Consider the following 18,201-nt stretch of genomic DNA (forward strand, 5'->3'; position numbering starts at 1 on the left):
GCACACAGAACCCCAGTCCAGAACTGGGCCTTGCATTTACTAACTTGTGACTCATGGCCCGTTTGGTTTTCCCAACGGGAGTAGAACCAATGTCCCCAGGGCAGAGGCTGGGGCCGGCATACCTTACGCGCCTGGTGTTCTTACACCAAACATGGCTACTTTCTGTTTGGCCTGTGCTGGGTGCTACAGAGGCCCCTGGGTGACTGACAACCTGGGGGGAGAGACAGACCCACCCCCAGAGAGGGATGATGTAGAGGGGTGAGGACTCATATGTGGTAGGTCAAGACAGAGGGAGGGGGACAGAGGAGTGGGGTTAGGATGGGATGGGGAAGGTGCAAGGGAGAATAAGGGGTTGGACTTATTATTCTCAAAGAAGCAAGTGGCCCTGGGCACCCAGTGAAGACGCAGACAAAACAGGGCCCTGCTGCCTGCAGGGCTCCCTTGGCTCCGTCTCTTGGGAGAATACAGGCAACATCACGAATGCCAGGGCCTCATCCACCCTAAGACCACAAGCACTAGATGGTGGCCGGTTCTGTCACTACTAACCATTCTGATCAGGGCCATGGGAGATGGACCTTGATAGAACCAGAGGGAAAACTCAGTACAGCATTCAAACCCTCGGACCGAGTCCAGACTTCCTGTGTCAGGTGAGACTAGAGGAAAACCCACACAAGATCCTATCATCCTGAATCTTTAACCTTCAACCCAAACGCTCTCTTTTCCCCCTTTGAAATAGCAGGTAGGCACACCACCACCCGGAGGGGTTACCAAGGTCGTAGACCTTGATATTGCCCACGAGCACGGCATTCCATTAGGAAGCCAGCCTCGAGAGGCATCCGAAGACCCCAGGTAAATAGATACCAATGCAGGCGAGGGGGGTCGGAGTGGAGACCCAAAGCCCATCTGGAGACAATTGGACATTCCCTCACAGAAGGGTCACAAGAAAGGAACGAGTCAGACAGAGTGCAGCACAGGACCGACGGAACACACAACATTCCTCTAGTAGTTATGTAATCCCGCCCCTACCGCCTACTATCAGGACCCCAGTTCTCACTCAACTATCTGGCTAGACCGGAGCAGGTACACTGGTACAGGCAAGCGCTCTCGACACAGGGAATCCAGAATGAGAAGCAGCACTGGGGTCATGGTAGTGGGGGGTGAGGCAGCCTCAAGGAACCAGGAGAATATTGTGTGTTTCATTGGAGCTATACTGCGCCCTGGTTGACTCATGCCTTTTTTGTGATCCTTCTGTGAGAGGATGTCCCATTGTCTACAGATGGACTTCGGGTCTCTGCTCCGACCCCCCTCGTTCTCAACACTATGTTTTTGTTCTAATAAGCGTTGTAAGAGCCCCTTTTAACAATAACCAAATAAACACATAAACATTAAAACCAAATAAAGCCAGCACAAATTGAGGGGCAAAAAGCCAAATTGAACCTACTGCCATTGAGCTGAGTTGAACTCACAGCGCGACCCAACTTCCATGGCTGTGCACCTCTGCAGAAGCCACCTGCCTCGTCTCTTGTCTACGGAACCGCTGGTGGCATCGAACCACAGGCCTTTGTGCCTCTCTCTATTGCTCATACCGAAAACGATACAAAGTCTCCACTTTCACGTGCCTAGGAGGCAAACGCTGGACACTGGATCAGGGAGACCGAAGAAGAATCGATGCATTTGAACTGTGGAGCTGTCTAAGAAGATGGGACGTTCCATGGACTTGCTAAAAGCACAAATACACCTGTCTTGGAAGAAGTACGACCAGAGGGCTCCTTAGAGGCCCGATGGAGAGACCCCGTCTGACAGACTTTGGACAAAGCTGTCAGGAGAGACCAGTCCCCGGAGAAGGACCTCGTGCTTGGTACAGCAGAGGGGCAGTGAGGAAAGGAGACCCCCCTCACACACACACACACAAGGTGATGGGCACAGCGGCTGTAACCATGGGTTCCAACATAAGAACAGCTGTGGGGCTGGCGCAGGACCAGGCAGCGTTTCCTTCTGTGTGCACAGGGTGGCTGTGAGCCCGTGTCCACTCCATGGCACCTGGCCACAGCGGCCACAGTGTGGATGGAGCGCAGCTACTCTTTTACGTCCATTACTTGAATTTGCTCGTTGGAGGCTCTTAGAGATGAGCAAAATGAGGCCTAGAGAGCCAAGTCACCTGCTCAGACTCACACAGCCAGCCCGTAGTGGAGGCTGGACGGACCCCTGGCTCTTTTGCCTCCCAGCAAAGGAGGGTCAGTTTCCCAGGGGTCGGTGAGGGTGGGAGGAGGCTGAGGGTGAGGTGTGCGAAGCCCGACGTCTTACCTGCACAGTGCAGTGGGTCAGCGGGTAGATGCCGCTCAGGCCTGGGGTCCAGGCCACCTCCAGTGCCGTGGACCAGCTGGAGACCAGGTGGAGGTCTCTGGGCCTCTGGGGGAGCACTGTGGGCAGGTGAGGAAAGAGACTGACTTGCGGGGGGGTGCTTATCCCAGAGCCCCCAACTTGCCTTCTGCCCCCAGTCCAGCTCCTCCTGCTCTCTGGCATTGGTCTCTCAGCCGCACCGCTTGTCCTGTCTTCCATTACCTGTGATGGTGGCTGTCCGGGATGTGGTGACACCCTTGGCATTATGGGCTTCACAGGAGAAGGAGGATGTCTTGTTCAGGCCTGGGGTGTCATATGATGGGAGTTAAGTATCAGAGGGAAGAATGTCAGGGGCCAGTCCCACATGGCCACCTCAACCGGGACCAGCCCAACCCCCATGCACACTTGCTGGAAGAGGGAGAGGAAATCAAGGATAATGCGTTATAAGCACACACAAACCTCTACCCCCACACACAACGCCAGTCCTAACTCTATGTACACACACATACATAGACACACCCACATCCACGAGACACAGAGAATCATAACACACAGCCACACACACAGGGATGCACACGTTTACACTCAACCACACCCACCCACCCACATGGGTAACCGATAACACACATGCACAGACCGACACACCGCCACACATACTGAGGCGCGTTCACCTAACACACACACAGACACACCTGAACAGGCGGGCCCTTCAGGGTCAGGGTGTGGACAGGTAGAGGGGGTGTTGGTGCCTTGGTGAGCTCGGTTCCCACCATGCCCTGTCCCATCTAGTGTGCCCAGCTCCAGGGCTTCCGGAAGGCGGTAAGGGCAGTCTGACCTGGGGACCTCTGCACCTTTACACTGGAACCCCCTTCCCATGGGTGTCCCCCCACAGGGTCCCTGCTCCCACCTTCTCTGTGTGTGTGTGTGTGTGTGTTAGGCATTCACCACCTGGACAGTCACTAGCCCCCTAGTCCACAACTCGGCTTCTCTTCAACTCTGCGAACTTCTCACGCGAGTTAGCTCGTTCTCGTTCAAGACGGGGCTGTGGGCTCCAGGAAGCCGATGCCTTGGCCTCTTACATTTAGCACAGTGGGCCAAGTATTGGCTGTGCACCTCAAGGTTCCCAGTTCAAAACCAGCAGCAGCTCCTCGGCAGACAGATTTACAGCTTCAGAAGCCCACGGGGTCTCAATAAGTCAGCAACAACTTCATGGCAGGGTTCTTTTTGGGGGGTGGGGTTTGGTTGTAACCTCGAGGAGTCCTGGTGGCATAGTGGGTTATGCATTGGGCGGGCAACCGCAAGGTCAGGAGTTCCAAACCACCAGCCGCTCCAAGGTAGAAAGCTGAGGCTCTCTGCTCTGTAAAGAGCAGTTCTCTTGTGTGTTTCTGTACAGGGCGTATGCGTTTCCACCGGTCATGCGGCAGTGAAGCCCTCTGCTGCTAACTTCAAGGTCAGCGCTGGCAACCCACGTGGGGTTCCCTGGGGAGAAAGACGCTGCCATCTAACTACAAACAAACCTGCTGATGCACAGCAACCCTGTAGGACAGGGTAGAACTATCCCTGTGTGTTTCCCACACTGTGACGGTGGGAATAGAAACTCGTTTTTTCCTGCCACAGAGCGGCTGGCGGTTTCGAACTGCTGACCAGTGGGTAACCCCTAGCAACCAAGCTCCTGGGAAAATCTTGTGCGTAAAACTGCGGAGCAGTTCTGCGGCTGCGTCACTAGAGACTTGGAATGGCTTCTACAACCGTGGTTTTGTTGTTGTTTGTCGTGTGTGTGTGTGTGTGTGTGTGTGTGTGTGTTTTCGTTGTGGGCAGTGGAGGCCTCCAGTGCGTGCGCCCAGAGCTGTCTGCGTGTTGGTCCCTCGGTGCCCGGTTCCCACCACCACCCGCGGGGGAGGGACAGCTCCGAGAGTGTCCCTGCAAAGGCACAAAGTTTCCCTTTCTGCGTCAGCAAAAGGGGGGGGGCACTGGCCTCCGCCAGAAGGGGGTGGGCAGGGAAGCTCCTCCGCTCGTCAAGCCAAGCTCCCGCCAGCTCGTCCAAGCCAAGGTCAGGTGGCCCGCGCAGCCCCCTCAGCCCGGGGGAGGGACGCTGGGACTGTCCCCTCTCGGCCAGACGGAGAGGGGGCAGGGAGCCCGGTTTGTGTCCAGCAACCTGGCACTTGGCCCTCTCATCCCTCCCACTTAAGGTCACCCTTAAGTCTGAGCCAGTCCCGTCCCCCCTGGCCCCCCCCCCACCCCAGAAGAGCCTGAGGGGCAGGCGGGGGCTCTGGAGCGCGGGGAGCAGGTCCAGGTTCAACCACAGGATTCCTGCGCCATGTGAGTCACAGCGCCCCCCTCCCGGGGCACTTCCGGCTGGAACCCCCTTCCCGCGCACTGGCCGGCTCCGAGGGGGATGGGGGAGTTGGGACCAAGAGCCAGGAATCTAGATGGAGGGATGAGGAGGGGCAGGGGGCTTGGGATCTCCCCCCACCCCCACCCCAAGGGCTCTCCTCTGGCTAGAAGCCATCGCAGATGTCCCGCCCACTCTAGCCCCGCTCCCCTCGCTGTCCCACCCCCCACGCTTTTCCAAAGGAATGAGGGGGCTGGAAGGAGAGAGAGAGGCACGCCCTGAACCAGAGAGAGGGACAGATGCGCACAGACTGAGGAAATCCTGACATGGTCTCTCCCTCCCTCGTGAATCACATGGAATCACACGGGGCCACATCAGTAGTACAAACACGCCGCCGCGGGGACGGCTCTCACGAAGCTGCGCACGCCTTAGGGCTGGTGGTGTCACCAAAACGGAGAGTGACTAGTGACACACACCCAAGGACACCCGTGTCCACAAAGACACACACGTGTACACGAGGCAGCAGGTGCTGGGACAACCACATACACACACACACACACACGCTCCCTCCACCCTCACACAGTGAGTCATAGCGAGAACACACATGCACCCCCCTCCCCCAAGAGGGGCACACACAGGCTGGTTGACCCTGGTGCAGAGCGTGAAGTGGGCAGAGCAGGAAAACACACGCTGTGGACTACACACGCACAGCCTTCCACAGATGCCAGCCCCTAGGACAGTCCAGCCTCACACAGAGAGCGATACTGGATGCCAGCCCCTAGGACAGTCCAGCCTCACACAGAGAGCGATACTGAGGAGCAGGCTGAAACAGGCCCACAGGGACCCGCGTACACCTCCCCACCAGCAACCCCCACCCTGAGACACAAGCTGTCCCACTTGTACCCTCATTTTCCTTCCCTGAGATGGGAGGTGGGAGGGACTGTCCCCTGTCACTGCCCCCTCTGGGCATGGGGGGATGGACTGGACGTGTTGTCAGGCTGACTCAGGTCCCAGACCCATCCCCACCCTGGCCACTCGAGCCATGAGCCTGAGTCACCCCTGTAGGGGCTGACAAGCTCACCGCTAACTTGCCCACTCAGTGCCCCCGGAATGCTGGGAATGTGGGCCCCTCTCTGTACCCAGCCCCAGTCCCCTCCTCTCCCAGCAGGAAGTGGGCTCCCATGGAACTCCCCCACTACCTCTGCTCCCTGGATGAGGGGCAGCCTGTCTGAGCCACAGCCGGGAGATGCTCCCTTTGGGGTGCTGAGGATCCCCTCCCTTCTCCCCAGCTACCCTGTCCTCTTCTCCCATCCGAGCCCACCTCTGTGCATCATCCACTCCGTCCCTCCACCCTCCACCTGCTGTCTCTTCCTGCTTTGAGCTCTCTGCTTTAGCCTGGGGTGGGGGTGGTAGCTGGGCTGGCCATCCTCCCCTTGACCAAGGCTGCCCCCCTCCAAGATGGACAGGTCGAGTGGGGAAGAAGAGGACACCGTTGGTTCCAGTGTCCAACTCGGGGTCAAAGGTTGACAGTCACCAGGCCCACACACACTTAGGCCATGGAGCAATTTGGAAGACTTTCAGGACAAAGAATTCCATTCAGAGAGAGGCCTGGGTGACTGGAGAGAAAAGGAACAGACAGACAGAAAGAGATGGGGAGAGACAGAGAGACAGAGAGAGAGAGAGAGAGAGAGAGAGAGAGAGAGAGAGAGAGAGAGAGAGAGAGAGAGAGAGAGAGAGAGAGGAGGACAGACAGACAGAAAGAGATGGGGAGAGACAGAGAGACAGACAGAGAGAGAGAGAGAGAGAGGACAGAAACGGTGAGAAAAACAGAGAGATAGGGGAGAGATGGAAAGAGACAGAGACAGAGAGAAGGGGGAAAGATGAAGAGATAGGGAGAGAGGAAAAGGCTGGGGCGGAAGGAGAAATGGGGAAGAGAGAGAGAGAGAGCGCGGGAGGGAGGGAGGCAGTGAGGAAGGCAGAGATAAAGAGGTAGGGAGAGACAAGTTGAGAAATGGGGAAAGAGGCACAGAGAAAATGAGAAAGACAGAGATGGGGAGAAACAGAGAGACAGGGAAAGAGAATGGGGAGCAGAGAAACTGAAAGGCATAGGGTCAGAGACATGAAGATAGATGGAGACAGAGACACAGGGCTAGAGACACAAACAGAGAGACATCAGGAGCGAGATGGCAGAGACTGTGGCCCCAGGCAACAGGGTCCTGAGCCCCTCCTGGGCCCTTGCTGCCCTGGCCTCAGGTAGAGCTGACCCTCAGTAGCGCTGACTCACCTGGGACTTGCAGTATGTGCTGGGGGCCTTGGCCGGAGGCTGGAGGCAGAGGGGCAGCATCCTGGAGCCAGAGCAGGTCCACAGGCTCTGGGGGCCCCTGAGCCTGGCAGCTGAGGTTGAAGGGGACGTTGGCGGCCACCATCCTGTCCTCAGGCTCCTCCAGGAAGTAGGGCAGGCCTGGGGCAGAGGTAGAGCCTGGGGTCTCGGTGGACCCTTGCTGTGCCCAGTATCTGACCTACCAGGCTGCTGGAGGCTACATATTTCCCTGGCCCAACTTGGGGGTTACCCTCAGGGTGTTTGTTGTCTTACATCCAAGCCCCCAGGACACCTCTGAGTTGACCCCTCCAAAGGACACATGGTCCTAACATCTGACACCCCCAATGTCTGACCTCCAGGATATCTGAGCCCATCAGGCCTCATCTTCAGAGAGGCTGGCACCTCGTCCCATTTCACCGGTGATAGATAAAGTATATGAGTATATGGGTGGTGGAGCAGGGGAATATGGCACCGGGCATCTAGTGTGTGTGCCTCTGACCCCTAATCGGATCCCTAACTGTGTGACCTCCTAAACACCTAAACATCCAAGCACGCCTGGCTGTCTTCTCCCCCTGAGACCTAATACCCCAAGGCCTGTCCCTATCATCTATAGAACCCCGGCTTCTTGACCCCCTAAGACCTCTGACATCCCCAGGAGGTATGTCTCCCTGGATACCCTGGGTCCTCCAGCCACCCTCCAGCCCCTCAGGATCTCTTGACCTCTCCCGGCAACTCCCAGGTGCTTGGATCCCGCGGGGCTCACCCTCCAGCTCCACGTAGCCAGGCTGGGACAGGAAGGTCTGGCCACCCAGGACCACCGCACACTGGTACCACCCGGCGTCTGAGAGCCCCAGCGACTCGATTCTGAGAGGACAGGGGGCTGGGGTCAGAGGCGGACACTGGGAGGGGCCTGGAGGATACCCGGAAGAACAGAACAGGGGAGGGCAGTTTGGGTCATTACCGCCCCATTTCACAGAAGGGGAAAGTGAACCGGAGGGTGACATCACCACGCAGGGGTCAAAGCTGGACAGCCTCCCTGGGACATCTCATGGGGACAGTTCTGCTCCTTCCTATAGGGTCGCTATGAGTCAGCCTCGACTCCATGGGGGCGGGGTGGGGGTGAGTTTCGTTTTGTTTGGGCTAAGGAAGGAGGAGAGTTGGGTGGGGACGTGGGGGCAGGAGACTGTCACCTGAGTTTGCTGACCACCTTCCAGTATAGCTCTTCGTCTTCCCCCAGGGGCACTTGGATCTGGGTGCTGTCTGCCAGCTCCAGGACCTGCCCATCCCGCAGCCAGGTCACCTCGGGGGGTTCCTCCTGGATTTGCAGCTCACACCCAAGGGTTCCTGAGTGCCCCCGTGCCCCCGTGATGTTCTGGGGGCTCCCCACAAAGGGGTCCACCACAACCTGTGCGCCTGCAGAGGGTTCAGGGAAGAGTTGGTTTCGGGGTTCCATCCCACCCTCAATCCCCAATATCCCGACCTCCCTCAGTGCGGGGGGGGGGGGGGGTTGGGGGGAGCTGCCAGGGCCTTCAGACCCACATAGTTGTACCGTGACCTCAGAGGGGTGACTTCAGAGGGGAGGAAGACGACTGAAGCGGCTTTGGGGGTAGGGGGAATGGGGGCCTCCTCTGGGGACGGGGTCCTTTCTGCCCAGTTGGGAAGCTGGCTGGGATTGGACAGCCTCCCACGCCTTGGCCTGCCTGGCAGGGCCCATCCCTGCCCCAGTGGCCCTGGCTTAGAGCCTCTGAGACTTGAAGACTGTTTGGGCTCGGGGCATGAAGGTGTGGGTGGGGGGTGTCAAGAGAGAGATGGAGGAGGGATGAAGGTAGGTGACCGAGAGAAAAGGCCACAGAAAGGCAGGTTCAGAGACACAGAGTGGCCCTGCAAGAGATACACAGGGAGAGAGAGACATCCTCAAAAGGGGGGGGGCAGGGGAGACACCTCGTCCCTAGACCTCACTTGATATTCCTCGCTTTCTTTGGGGAGGACTCTGTCCACTCCATCGCTTTGGGGAGGACTCTGTCCACTCCATCCCAGTCCCACGGACTGGACATCCCAGGCAGCCCCTGCTGCTGCTCACTCAGCTTCTCCCCTCTGGGTACTGAGGTCTCTTTGAGGGAGTCTCCCTCTTTCCGGCCCCATTCCTTGCCCTTTGGAATCTCCCTCCTTCTGCCCTGAAGTCTCAGTCCTTGGCCCCAGTCTCTGGCTTCCCTGTCTCCCTCTGTTGTCCCCCAGAGCTGGCCCAAGACTGGCCCCCCTCCACTCACACCTGCCATCCAGCACCCCCCCACCACTACCCCCCCACAAGCCCCCATCACTTACCCTCGAGGGCCGCGCAGCCCCAGCAGCTCAGCGCCAAGCACCAGGCCAGCGGGACACTGCCCATCCTCGGCGGCCACCGCAGCTGCCCGGCCGAGGGCAAACTTGGCTCTCAAGTTCCCGGGCGCCCCGCGGGGGAGGGGGCAGGGCTGGGCCGTCCCCAGCCCTCCCCCGCGGCTGCGGGCTCTAGCACCGCCCGCCTGGCCGGGTCCTTCGCCGGCTCCGCTCCGCGCCCGCCTCGCCGATCCCCCAACCGATCGCCGGCTTTCGCTCCGGGACTTCGGCAGCCCTGGGCCCGCCTGGGGCCACCCGGGAAGTGAGGGGTTAAAGCAGAGAGGACAGACCTGCCCTGTCTTAAAGGGGCCTGGGAGGGATGGAGGGGGAGAGGCTGGAGGACCGGAAGGGGTCCTCCTCACCCAGCCCCGTGGGCTGTACCCCTAAAACCCTGGGCTAGGAGGCAGGAGGCTGTGTCGCTGGTCTGGGCCCAGGGCGCTGTCCCTCTGGGTCCTCTCTGCAAACTGTAAACATTCTTCCAGAACTGCACTCTCCACCCAGCCCGCCAGACCCCCTCCGCCCCGCCTCCACCCCCAGCCCGGACACCGCCAGGCCTCCCTCCCTCCCTCCCCTGGCCCTTCCTTCACTCTGCCTCGCACGCCCAGCTCCTCCTCGGACCGACGGACACACACACACACACACACACACACACACACGCACGCAGACTGGGGCGCCCGGGCTGGGACAGAGACAGGCAGGCAGAGACACGCGGCAGCACGCAGACACCATCCCACAAGCTGGGCCAGGAGTTCCCTGGCTAGACCGAGGAAAGGCCAGGCTGTGCAGGCGCCCCCGGGACACCAGGCACAGACCCACAGGTGTGGGGACCTGGAAGGAAGCGTCCATGGCCTGCTCCGGGGTGACCCAGGGCTTGAACGCAGTGTGTCCCGTTCCCCCCCCCCCCCCAAGGCCCTTCTCTGCAGTCGGAAATATGAGAAAAGGTGCTCTAATACTCAATATTCCTGGGAGATTCCTCCACAGTGCATCTGCCCCCTATAAGTGCTTAAATAAAAAGATCTCCTACGGACACCTGACTCCTCAGGTCCACAGTGAAAGGACGTTTGTCTCAGAGAACATCAGATTCCTGTGTGATGTGTCTTAAGGAATGTTCGCTCCTCCAGTCTCCCTTTGACAGGATTCCCTCTGCATGCTTGGGATACCACCACGATACCACCACGACACTGTCCATGGCAGTATGATGAGCAAGGGGCCGCGTGCCCCAAGAGCTAAACACAAAAACAAAAACAACCGTTGCTGAATAAACTCCAGGCTCATCTCCCTCTCCTCGCTTCTCCTGAGAACGAGAACGGGGTTACGTCCCCTGCGCCCCCTTTTCTGTGTAATTGCGCCCGCTGCTCTGCAGGACAGTTCGACTGTGGGGCTGCACCCCTCCCCTCCACAGGAACACAGTGGGGGCAGCAGTGTGCGGGCACCCACGGGGACACGAGACACAGACACACAGGTGCATTCCCAGTTGGGCGAGAACACGGACCGCGGACAGTCACGGACGTGGACACAAGCAGACGCAGGAGGCAGAGTGTGTGGAAAAGCAGGCGCCGGCTGGACGCAGACACAGACTCCTGGAACAGCACACAGAAATGCTGACCCCTGACATGGGATCCAGGGGTGCCTGCACACACACACACACACACACACACACAGCCAGTCAGGCATTGACAAACATCTACTCAGCTACAGGTCCAACTCCACTCCCCAGCGATGAGGCCTACTCTTTTCTCCTAAGCCCCCAAGCAGGCTCCATGCCCCTATGACCTGCCCCTTCCCCCACACTCTACCCCAGCAGGCAGGGCAGGGAGAGTGGAGGGATGCTTGAGTTCAAGGTTCTCATGCCTCTATCCCTTTGGGGGGGGGGCATTCATGCCCATCATCCCCTTGTACTAGGGTTTCCCTGGCCCTGGAGACAGAGCGATGATCAACCTGAGGCAGCGTCCCACCTAGAACTTTAGACCAGCGGGTGGGATGGGCAGGGCCCCAGTGGTGCAGTGTGACTTCAGACTAGACTTAGGGCCTGTGTCCCTGGCACAGGCTCAGAGGGTCTGGGGTCTGGTGAGTTCTGAGGGTCTGTATTTGCCTTGTGGTGTGGTATGTGGGGTGGGGGTGGGGGACTGTGCGTATGTCCATCTCTCCGGGTCCTGCCCCCACTATCAGATTCAGGCATCCCAAAGACAACTCACCCCAAAGTTCTACCTGTTGGACCACCTGTACCACCCGGTTCCCATGGCTCACAGCCACATAGCGCAACTCTTGTTTCCGCCTGCCGGTACTGCAGCCTCCACCCTCTCTGGCCTGGCCTCCAGACCGGCTCTCTTTCAGCAGCTGGGGTGTGGTGTGGGGTGTGTGTGTGTGTGTGTGTGTGTGTGTGTGTGTGTTGTTGTTGTATCTGAAACTCAAATTGGATCTTGTCCCCTCCATCCCAGGTCGGCTCCCAGCCGGGCCTGCATCTGACCCTCAAGCTCCTGGTTGCTGATCATGCTCATCACTGTCCCAGCACCCAGGGTCAGCCCCAGAAGTGGGTCTGCCGTCCCTGGACCCCAGAGTCCTCCGGATGGATCTTTCCCGCCTGCAGTCACAAGGCCCCAACATCACAGGCCCCTCCCCCACTCTCCTCTCCTCCCCCGCCATTTCTCCCCGGTGCAGCCGCTCTGGGCCCCTCCTCCAGCTCCTGCTCATCCCTGCCTCCCGGGCCTCCAGCCTCCTCCCCTCCAAATGGTCTCTTATTTGGAAACTCAGGGATGCTTCTCAATCCACATATCAAAGCTTTGTCTTTCTGCCCCCAACCGCCTGAGACAAAAGCTCAAGTTCCTCATTGAGACCTGCCAGTCCTCACCCTCCGCCCCTGTCAGGCAGCCCCCCGCTGTTTAACTCTACCTTGTCCTCCCCCAGGAGCCCTGGTGACTTCGTGGTTACCGGTAGGGCTGCTAACCTCAAGGTAGGAATTTGAAAACTGGCCATTCCTCAGGAGAAAGGTGGGTTTTGTTTTGGTTTCCTCCCATAAAGAGTGAAAGTCTCAGAAACTCACAAGTCTTCCCTGTTCTACAAGGTCACCATGAGTCAGTATTGACCCCATGGCTCTTGTTTTCCCTCTCTGCCCTCTTCCTTCACTTTCTCCCAGGCCACAGTGTCCTCCCCTACTCCTGGTCTCACACATAGGAAAGCCACAGCATTTGTGAAAGAGTGACACCAGCCAGCGTGGGCCAGGTCCCAGGGGACGGAAATCCTACAAAATGAAAACTCACCGCGTCTCCCTTCAGATAGTGTAAGACATGACAAAATAATAATTTATAAGTTATCAAGGGTTCGAATCAGAGCGCGGCTCAGCGGCCAGCAGCCAACCCCGGAGCAGCAGCTGGCGGGCGTCGGTCCGCACCCAGGAGTCAGGGATGTCCTACAAGCCATCGCCCCCGCCCCCAGCAGCAGCACCCCCGGCTCCAGTACCCCTGGGCCTGGCACCCCGTCCCTACAGCCGGAAGCGTCCCCTCGTCGTCGGGCTCCGGGTCGGGAGCCACTGCCCCTTTCAGGCCACTGTTTAACGACTTTGGACCGCCCTCCATGGACTATGTGCAGGCCATGACGCCGCCCGGCACTCAGGGCTCCCAGAGCACCTACACGGACCTGCTGTCTGTCACAGAGGAAATGGGCAAGGAGATCCGGCCCCCCTATGCCGGAAGCAAGAGTGCTCTGGAGCGCCTGAAGAGAGGCATCATCCACGCCCGGGCCCTGGTCAGAGAGTGCCTGGCCCAGACAGAGCGCAACGCCAGAACGTAAGGAAAGCTCCCTCGCCCCCCTCGCCCCCCTCGCCTGGACCTTGCCGGCCACCGCAGAGCACCGACCTCTCCCCGTCCTCCACCCAGAGTCGCACTTCCAGCCCTGTGTCCCTGGGTGGGCACCCTTCAGGAACCAGCTCACTCCAGCCTGCAGCACTGGTCGAGGGCCCTCCAAGTGTCAGCCGCCAGGTCACTGTGAATCCCCCCTCCCCATGACCTGCCATCCGTGCTGATCCACCGGGAGCCTTCACCTTCCCATGCCCCCCTCCACCCCTCTCAGCACCTAGCCAGCGCGGAGGACTACTTCCTTTCCAACCCCTTGTCCCCAGCAGGCGCCTGGAAGGCTGTTCACTTCCCTGCCTTGTCCCCCTGGGCCACAGCGACTCTTTTCTCACTGTGTCTTTTACTAAATACGCCCTTTTTGTATAAAATAAAACTGATTTGGAGTTGAAAAAATTTTTTATCAAGGGTTCATGAGGGAGGAGGGGGACAGGGAGGGAGGAGGAAAATAAGGAGCTGATATCAAGGGCTCAAGTAGAGAGCAAATGTTTTGAGAATGATGAGGGCAACAAATGTACAAATGTGCTTGACACAATGGATAGATGCATGGGTTGTGATAAGAGTTGTAGGAGCCCCCAGTAAAATGATCAAAAATAAAAAAAGCTCACTGCGACATGGGACAGACCTTGTGGGGAACCCCTGGCTGGATGGGTGTCCCATGGAAAGGGACCAGGATCTCCATATATTTAGTACCTTGATGCCCCCCCTCACAGTGATGTGACAGGTTTTGATCTGTTGGACAGGGATCTGCACTTGTAAGAATTGATTCAGGAAGTTTGCTCCGGGCACCAATCCCCATGCTCAGGCTAATCAGAGCTCAATCATCCATTGGGAGTTGGATTGAGCAGTGTTGGGCCACCGCTCATCGGTTTCAGCTCCCAGTGGAATTGTACCCCCCACGGACTCCTCATACCAACAGTGCCCCGAGTGCTGTGTCATTGGAAAAGCTGCTGATGTTATTATCAGTGCCATGGCCCTGTACCCCAGGGGGATGATTGACAATGTTTTTCTTTCTATGGGATTTTGTTTTCCTGCCTCTTGTTTGTGCTGTTGCTTGTGTTGTTGAGTCCTGTGTATCCCATGGACAAGCAGATGGATTTGGGGGCTCCCCCTTAACCCTAGCCCCAATCCAAGAACAGTTAGTTCTGATAACATGACCCTGCTCGATACTCACCTTCATGAAATGATCACTGGAGATAAGCCTGCTGCAGCAAAGTGTGGTGAAGAAAGCAGATGGTGCCCAGCTATCAATTGGAATAGTGTCTGGGGTCTTAAAGGCTTGTATTCAAACAAGCAGCCCTCTAAGTGAAGAGTCAACTAAGTCCACATGGAAGAAGCCCACCAGCCTGTGTGACCCAAAGATGACAATAACAAAACCCAAATATGACCAAGGAAAAATATCAGAGCTTAAATTATGAACACCCAATTTATAGGAGGCTATGGAGGACAGCAGGAACCCAAAACCCATCTGCAGAGTGTCAAGTCAGATGGTAGATCGCTTCTAGTCACGGTCAAGGGGCTCAAACAGCTTACTAACAGACAGAGAGCTTTATAAACTTGATTATGCTGGATAAAACCTGATACTTGGTCAATTGGCCTCCCTCTTGACCCAACCGGAATTTGTTATAGGCTCAAGTATTTCTTGCTTGTTCCATGACAAAAATTTCTTCCCTGGCTTTCAATATACTGATGGTGGTCTTTTCTTTCTTATTCATTATTTGTAATTTTATCCTTATATCATTATTATGATTTTATCCTTACCACTTTATTTTGTTTTTTATTGTTTCTGTTGGGTTTCCCAGCCAGTTTGTGAAGCACAGGGTAGATGCATAGAGGTAATACCTAGATGCATAGAAACAGTAACTGATGCAATGGTGTATGGTGGATGTGGGGTGAGTGGGAGGGTGGGAGAGTGAGGGGATTTGGGAAGCAAACAATGAATGTGGGAGGGAGGAGGAACCCTAGAATTGATTGTGATCATACAACTCATTTTAAAACCATGGAGGGAAAAAAGAAACCAAACTTGACCAATGGTTACCACAGGTGAAGGGGAAAGAGCTATTGAGGAGGGGGCATTGAATTAATGTCCAGGGTGGTAGAGTAATTTGGAAAAGGACATCAATAGTGGCTGTACGGAATGAAGAGTATAATCAATGACACTGAATTTTACAAGTGGAAGTTGTGGAACTGGAGAATGTTCTGCTGTGTATAATTTCGCCACAGTCAGGAAATAAAATCACACGAACAGCAATGAGTACAAGGAAGAAGAAAATGTTCTAGAACTGAATGTGGTGACAATTGTACAACGCTTTTTGATATGACTAAATTGTTGAATTGTATGACATGTGGATAAAGTGCTAATAAAACAAACAAACAAACAAACAAACAAATCTCACTGCCATGCTGTCTCTTAGTAACTCTGGAGAATAGAGCAGGATTGCCTCTGTGAGTTTCTGAGACTCTTACTCTTTGCGGGAGTAGAAGGCCCTGTCTCTCTCTGTGAACAAGCTGGGGGTTTCAACTTGCTGGCTTTGCAGTGAGCTTAAAGTTCCCTACAAGATAACAAGAGGTCTTTAAAGAGAGGTCTTCTTCCCGTCAAGTGTCCATGGGCCAAAGCAGGTTGAAGCCACCGGTGTGGCTAGCTGTCATCAAGTTGACAAGATTCACGACGACCCCAAGCACAAACGGAAGAGACAGGATTGTTGTGACCCAAGGGTTTTCGCTGGGTTATTTTCAGAGCTGGATCACCCGGCCTTTCTTCTTAGTCTCAGTCCTGACGTTCAGCATGGGAGCCACACACAGCGACAGGTGGTGCTGGGAATTAAACCCTGGTCTGTCACATGGAAGTCAGAAGTCGACTACCAGGCCACCAACACATGCAGACCCACTGCCATTGAGTCGATTCCAGTAGTGACCCTACAGGACAGAGTTGCCCTGTTCCCAGAATTTTTGAGCCTGGAAATCTTGACAGGAACAGACAGCCTCATCTCTCTCTTGCAGAGTGGCTGGTGGGCATGAACTGCTGACTTTGTGGTTAGTAGCCCAGCATTCAACCCACGCACCCTCACGGCTCCTAAGCTACCACCAAACTCATAGCCATTGAGTGGATTCCAACTCACAGCAGCCCTTGATAGAGTTTCCGAGGCTGTAACTCTTTAAAGGAAATGAAAACAGCACAGTTTTATTGGCATTTAATTAAAAAAATCATACAATTCAATAGTTCAGACCTATTAAGAAGCACCGTTCAATCTCAATCAATTTTAGAACATTTTCTTCATTCTTGTACTTATGAGCTCCCCGTTTCCCACCAACCTCCTCTGCCGTACCCCCAAGAAACAGTCAATCCAATTATTGTCTCTATACATTTGCCTATCTACAGATCATATACAGAAAAACATCGCAAAACCAAGAAAACTAACGACAGTAACTAAGTGAAATAGAAGACGAGTCAGTCAGGGTGCAGTGTAGCACCATTGAAACACAACTTTCCTTTAGTTCTTTAATGCTTCCTCCCCACCACTATCATGATCCCAATTCTACCTTACAAGTCTGGCTAGACCAGAGCATGTACACTGTACAGATAAGTGCTGAAACACAGGAGTCCAGGACAGTTAAACCCCTCAGGGTCAATAATGAGAGTACTGATTCTAGAAGGGTCAGGGAAAGGTGGGGGTACAAAGGGGGAACCGATCACAATGATCTACATTTAACCCCCTACCTGGGGGACGGACAACAGAAAAGTGGGTGAAGGGCAGCCATTGGTCAATGTAAGACATGAAAAAATAATAATTTATGAATTATCAAGGGTTAGTGAGGGAGGGAGAAGAAAAAATGAGAAGCTGATACCTAGGGCTCAAGTAGAAAGAAAATGTTTTGAGAATGACTATGGCAACAAATGTACAAATGTGCTTGATACAATGGAGGAATGGATGGATTGTGATAAGAGTTGTGTGAGCCACCAATAAAATGATTTTTTTTAAAGTGAAAAAGAGGGGAACCGATTACAAGGATCTACATGTGACCTCCTCCCTGAGGGACGGACAACAGAGAAGGGGGTGAAGGGAGATGCCGGATAGGGCAAGATATGGAAAAATAATAATCTATAAATTATCAAGGGCTCATGATGGAGGTGGGAGCAGAAAGGGAGGGGAAAAAAAGAGGACCTGATGCAAAGGGCTTAAGTGGAGAGCAAATGCTTTGGAAATGATTAGGGCAAAGAATGTACGGATGTGCTTTATACAATTGATGTATGTATATGTATGGATTGTGATAAGAGTTGTATGAGCCCCTAATAGAATGTTTAAAAAAAAAAAGTGAAAAAGAAAAACTACAATGGAAAAGTAGAACATATTATAGCCCAGAACAAGTGTAAAATGTGTCAAACGGTGATAAGGTGTTACATTTTAATCTAATTGTATCTGCAATCATCTACTTTTTCCAGTGCTTTCTGCCATTCACTTTCTGATGTGGGGCTACACACATCCCTGGCCTATGGTCAGAGAGAATTCACCAGAAGTTGAATCCACAGCATATATATTTAAATATAATCATTTGATTGGGAGCTTGTACAACTCTTATCACCATCCTTCCATCCATCCACTGTGTGTCAAGCACATATGTACATTTGTTGCTCTCATCATTCTCAAAACATTTGCTTTCAACTTAAGCCCTTGGTATCAGCTCCTCATTTCCCCCCCTCCCTCCCCACTCTCCCCTCACTCATGAACTCTTGATAATTTATAAATTATTATTTTGTCATATCTTACACTGGCTGATGTCTCCCTACACCCACTTTCCTATTTTCTGTCCCCCAGGGAGGAGGTTATATGGAGATCCTTATAATTGGTTCCCCCTTTCTACTCTGCCTCCCCTCCACCCTCCTGGTTTCACCACTCTCACCACTGGTCCTGAAGGGATCATTTGCCCTGGATTCCTTGTGTTTCCGGTTCCTATTTGTACCAGTGTACATACATCCTCTGATCTAGCTGGAT

General features: G+C 55.0%; 1 protein-coding gene and 1 pseudogene across 1 annotated transcript in view; one reads left to right on the forward strand and one right to left on the reverse strand.

Annotated features, from left to right (window-relative positions):
• AXL (AXL receptor tyrosine kinase) overlaps positions 1–9,855 on the reverse strand; it is a 43,252-nt gene extending 33,397 nt beyond the window's left edge. The window contains exons 1-6 of the mRNA XM_075537744.1: positions 9,315–9,855; positions 8,183–8,405; positions 7,756–7,856; positions 6,957–7,133; positions 2,563–2,643; positions 2,305–2,420 (exon numbers count right to left, since the gene is read on the reverse strand). Of these exons, the coding sequence (XP_075393859.1) occupies positions 2,305–2,420; positions 2,563–2,643; positions 6,957–7,133; positions 7,756–7,856; positions 8,183–8,405; positions 9,315–9,378 (762 nt within the window). The 5' untranslated portion in view covers positions 9,379–9,855. The remainder of the gene's footprint in view (positions 1–2,304; positions 2,421–2,562; positions 2,644–6,956; positions 7,134–7,755; positions 7,857–8,182; positions 8,406–9,314) is intronic.
• A 3,080-nt stretch (positions 9,856–12,935) lies between these two features.
• Positions 12,936–13,151, forward strand: LOC142432501 (cyclin-dependent kinase 2-associated protein 2 pseudogene; annotated as a pseudogene).
• The last annotated feature ends 5,050 nt before the right edge of the window (positions 13,152–18,201 follow it).

The sequence above is a fragment of the Tenrec ecaudatus genome, chromosome 18, assembly GCF_050624435.1.
Source record: "Tenrec ecaudatus isolate mTenEca1 chromosome 18, mTenEca1.hap1, whole genome shotgun sequence".
Lineage (NCBI taxonomy): Eukaryota > Metazoa > Chordata > Mammalia > Afrosoricida > Tenrecidae > Tenrec > Tenrec ecaudatus.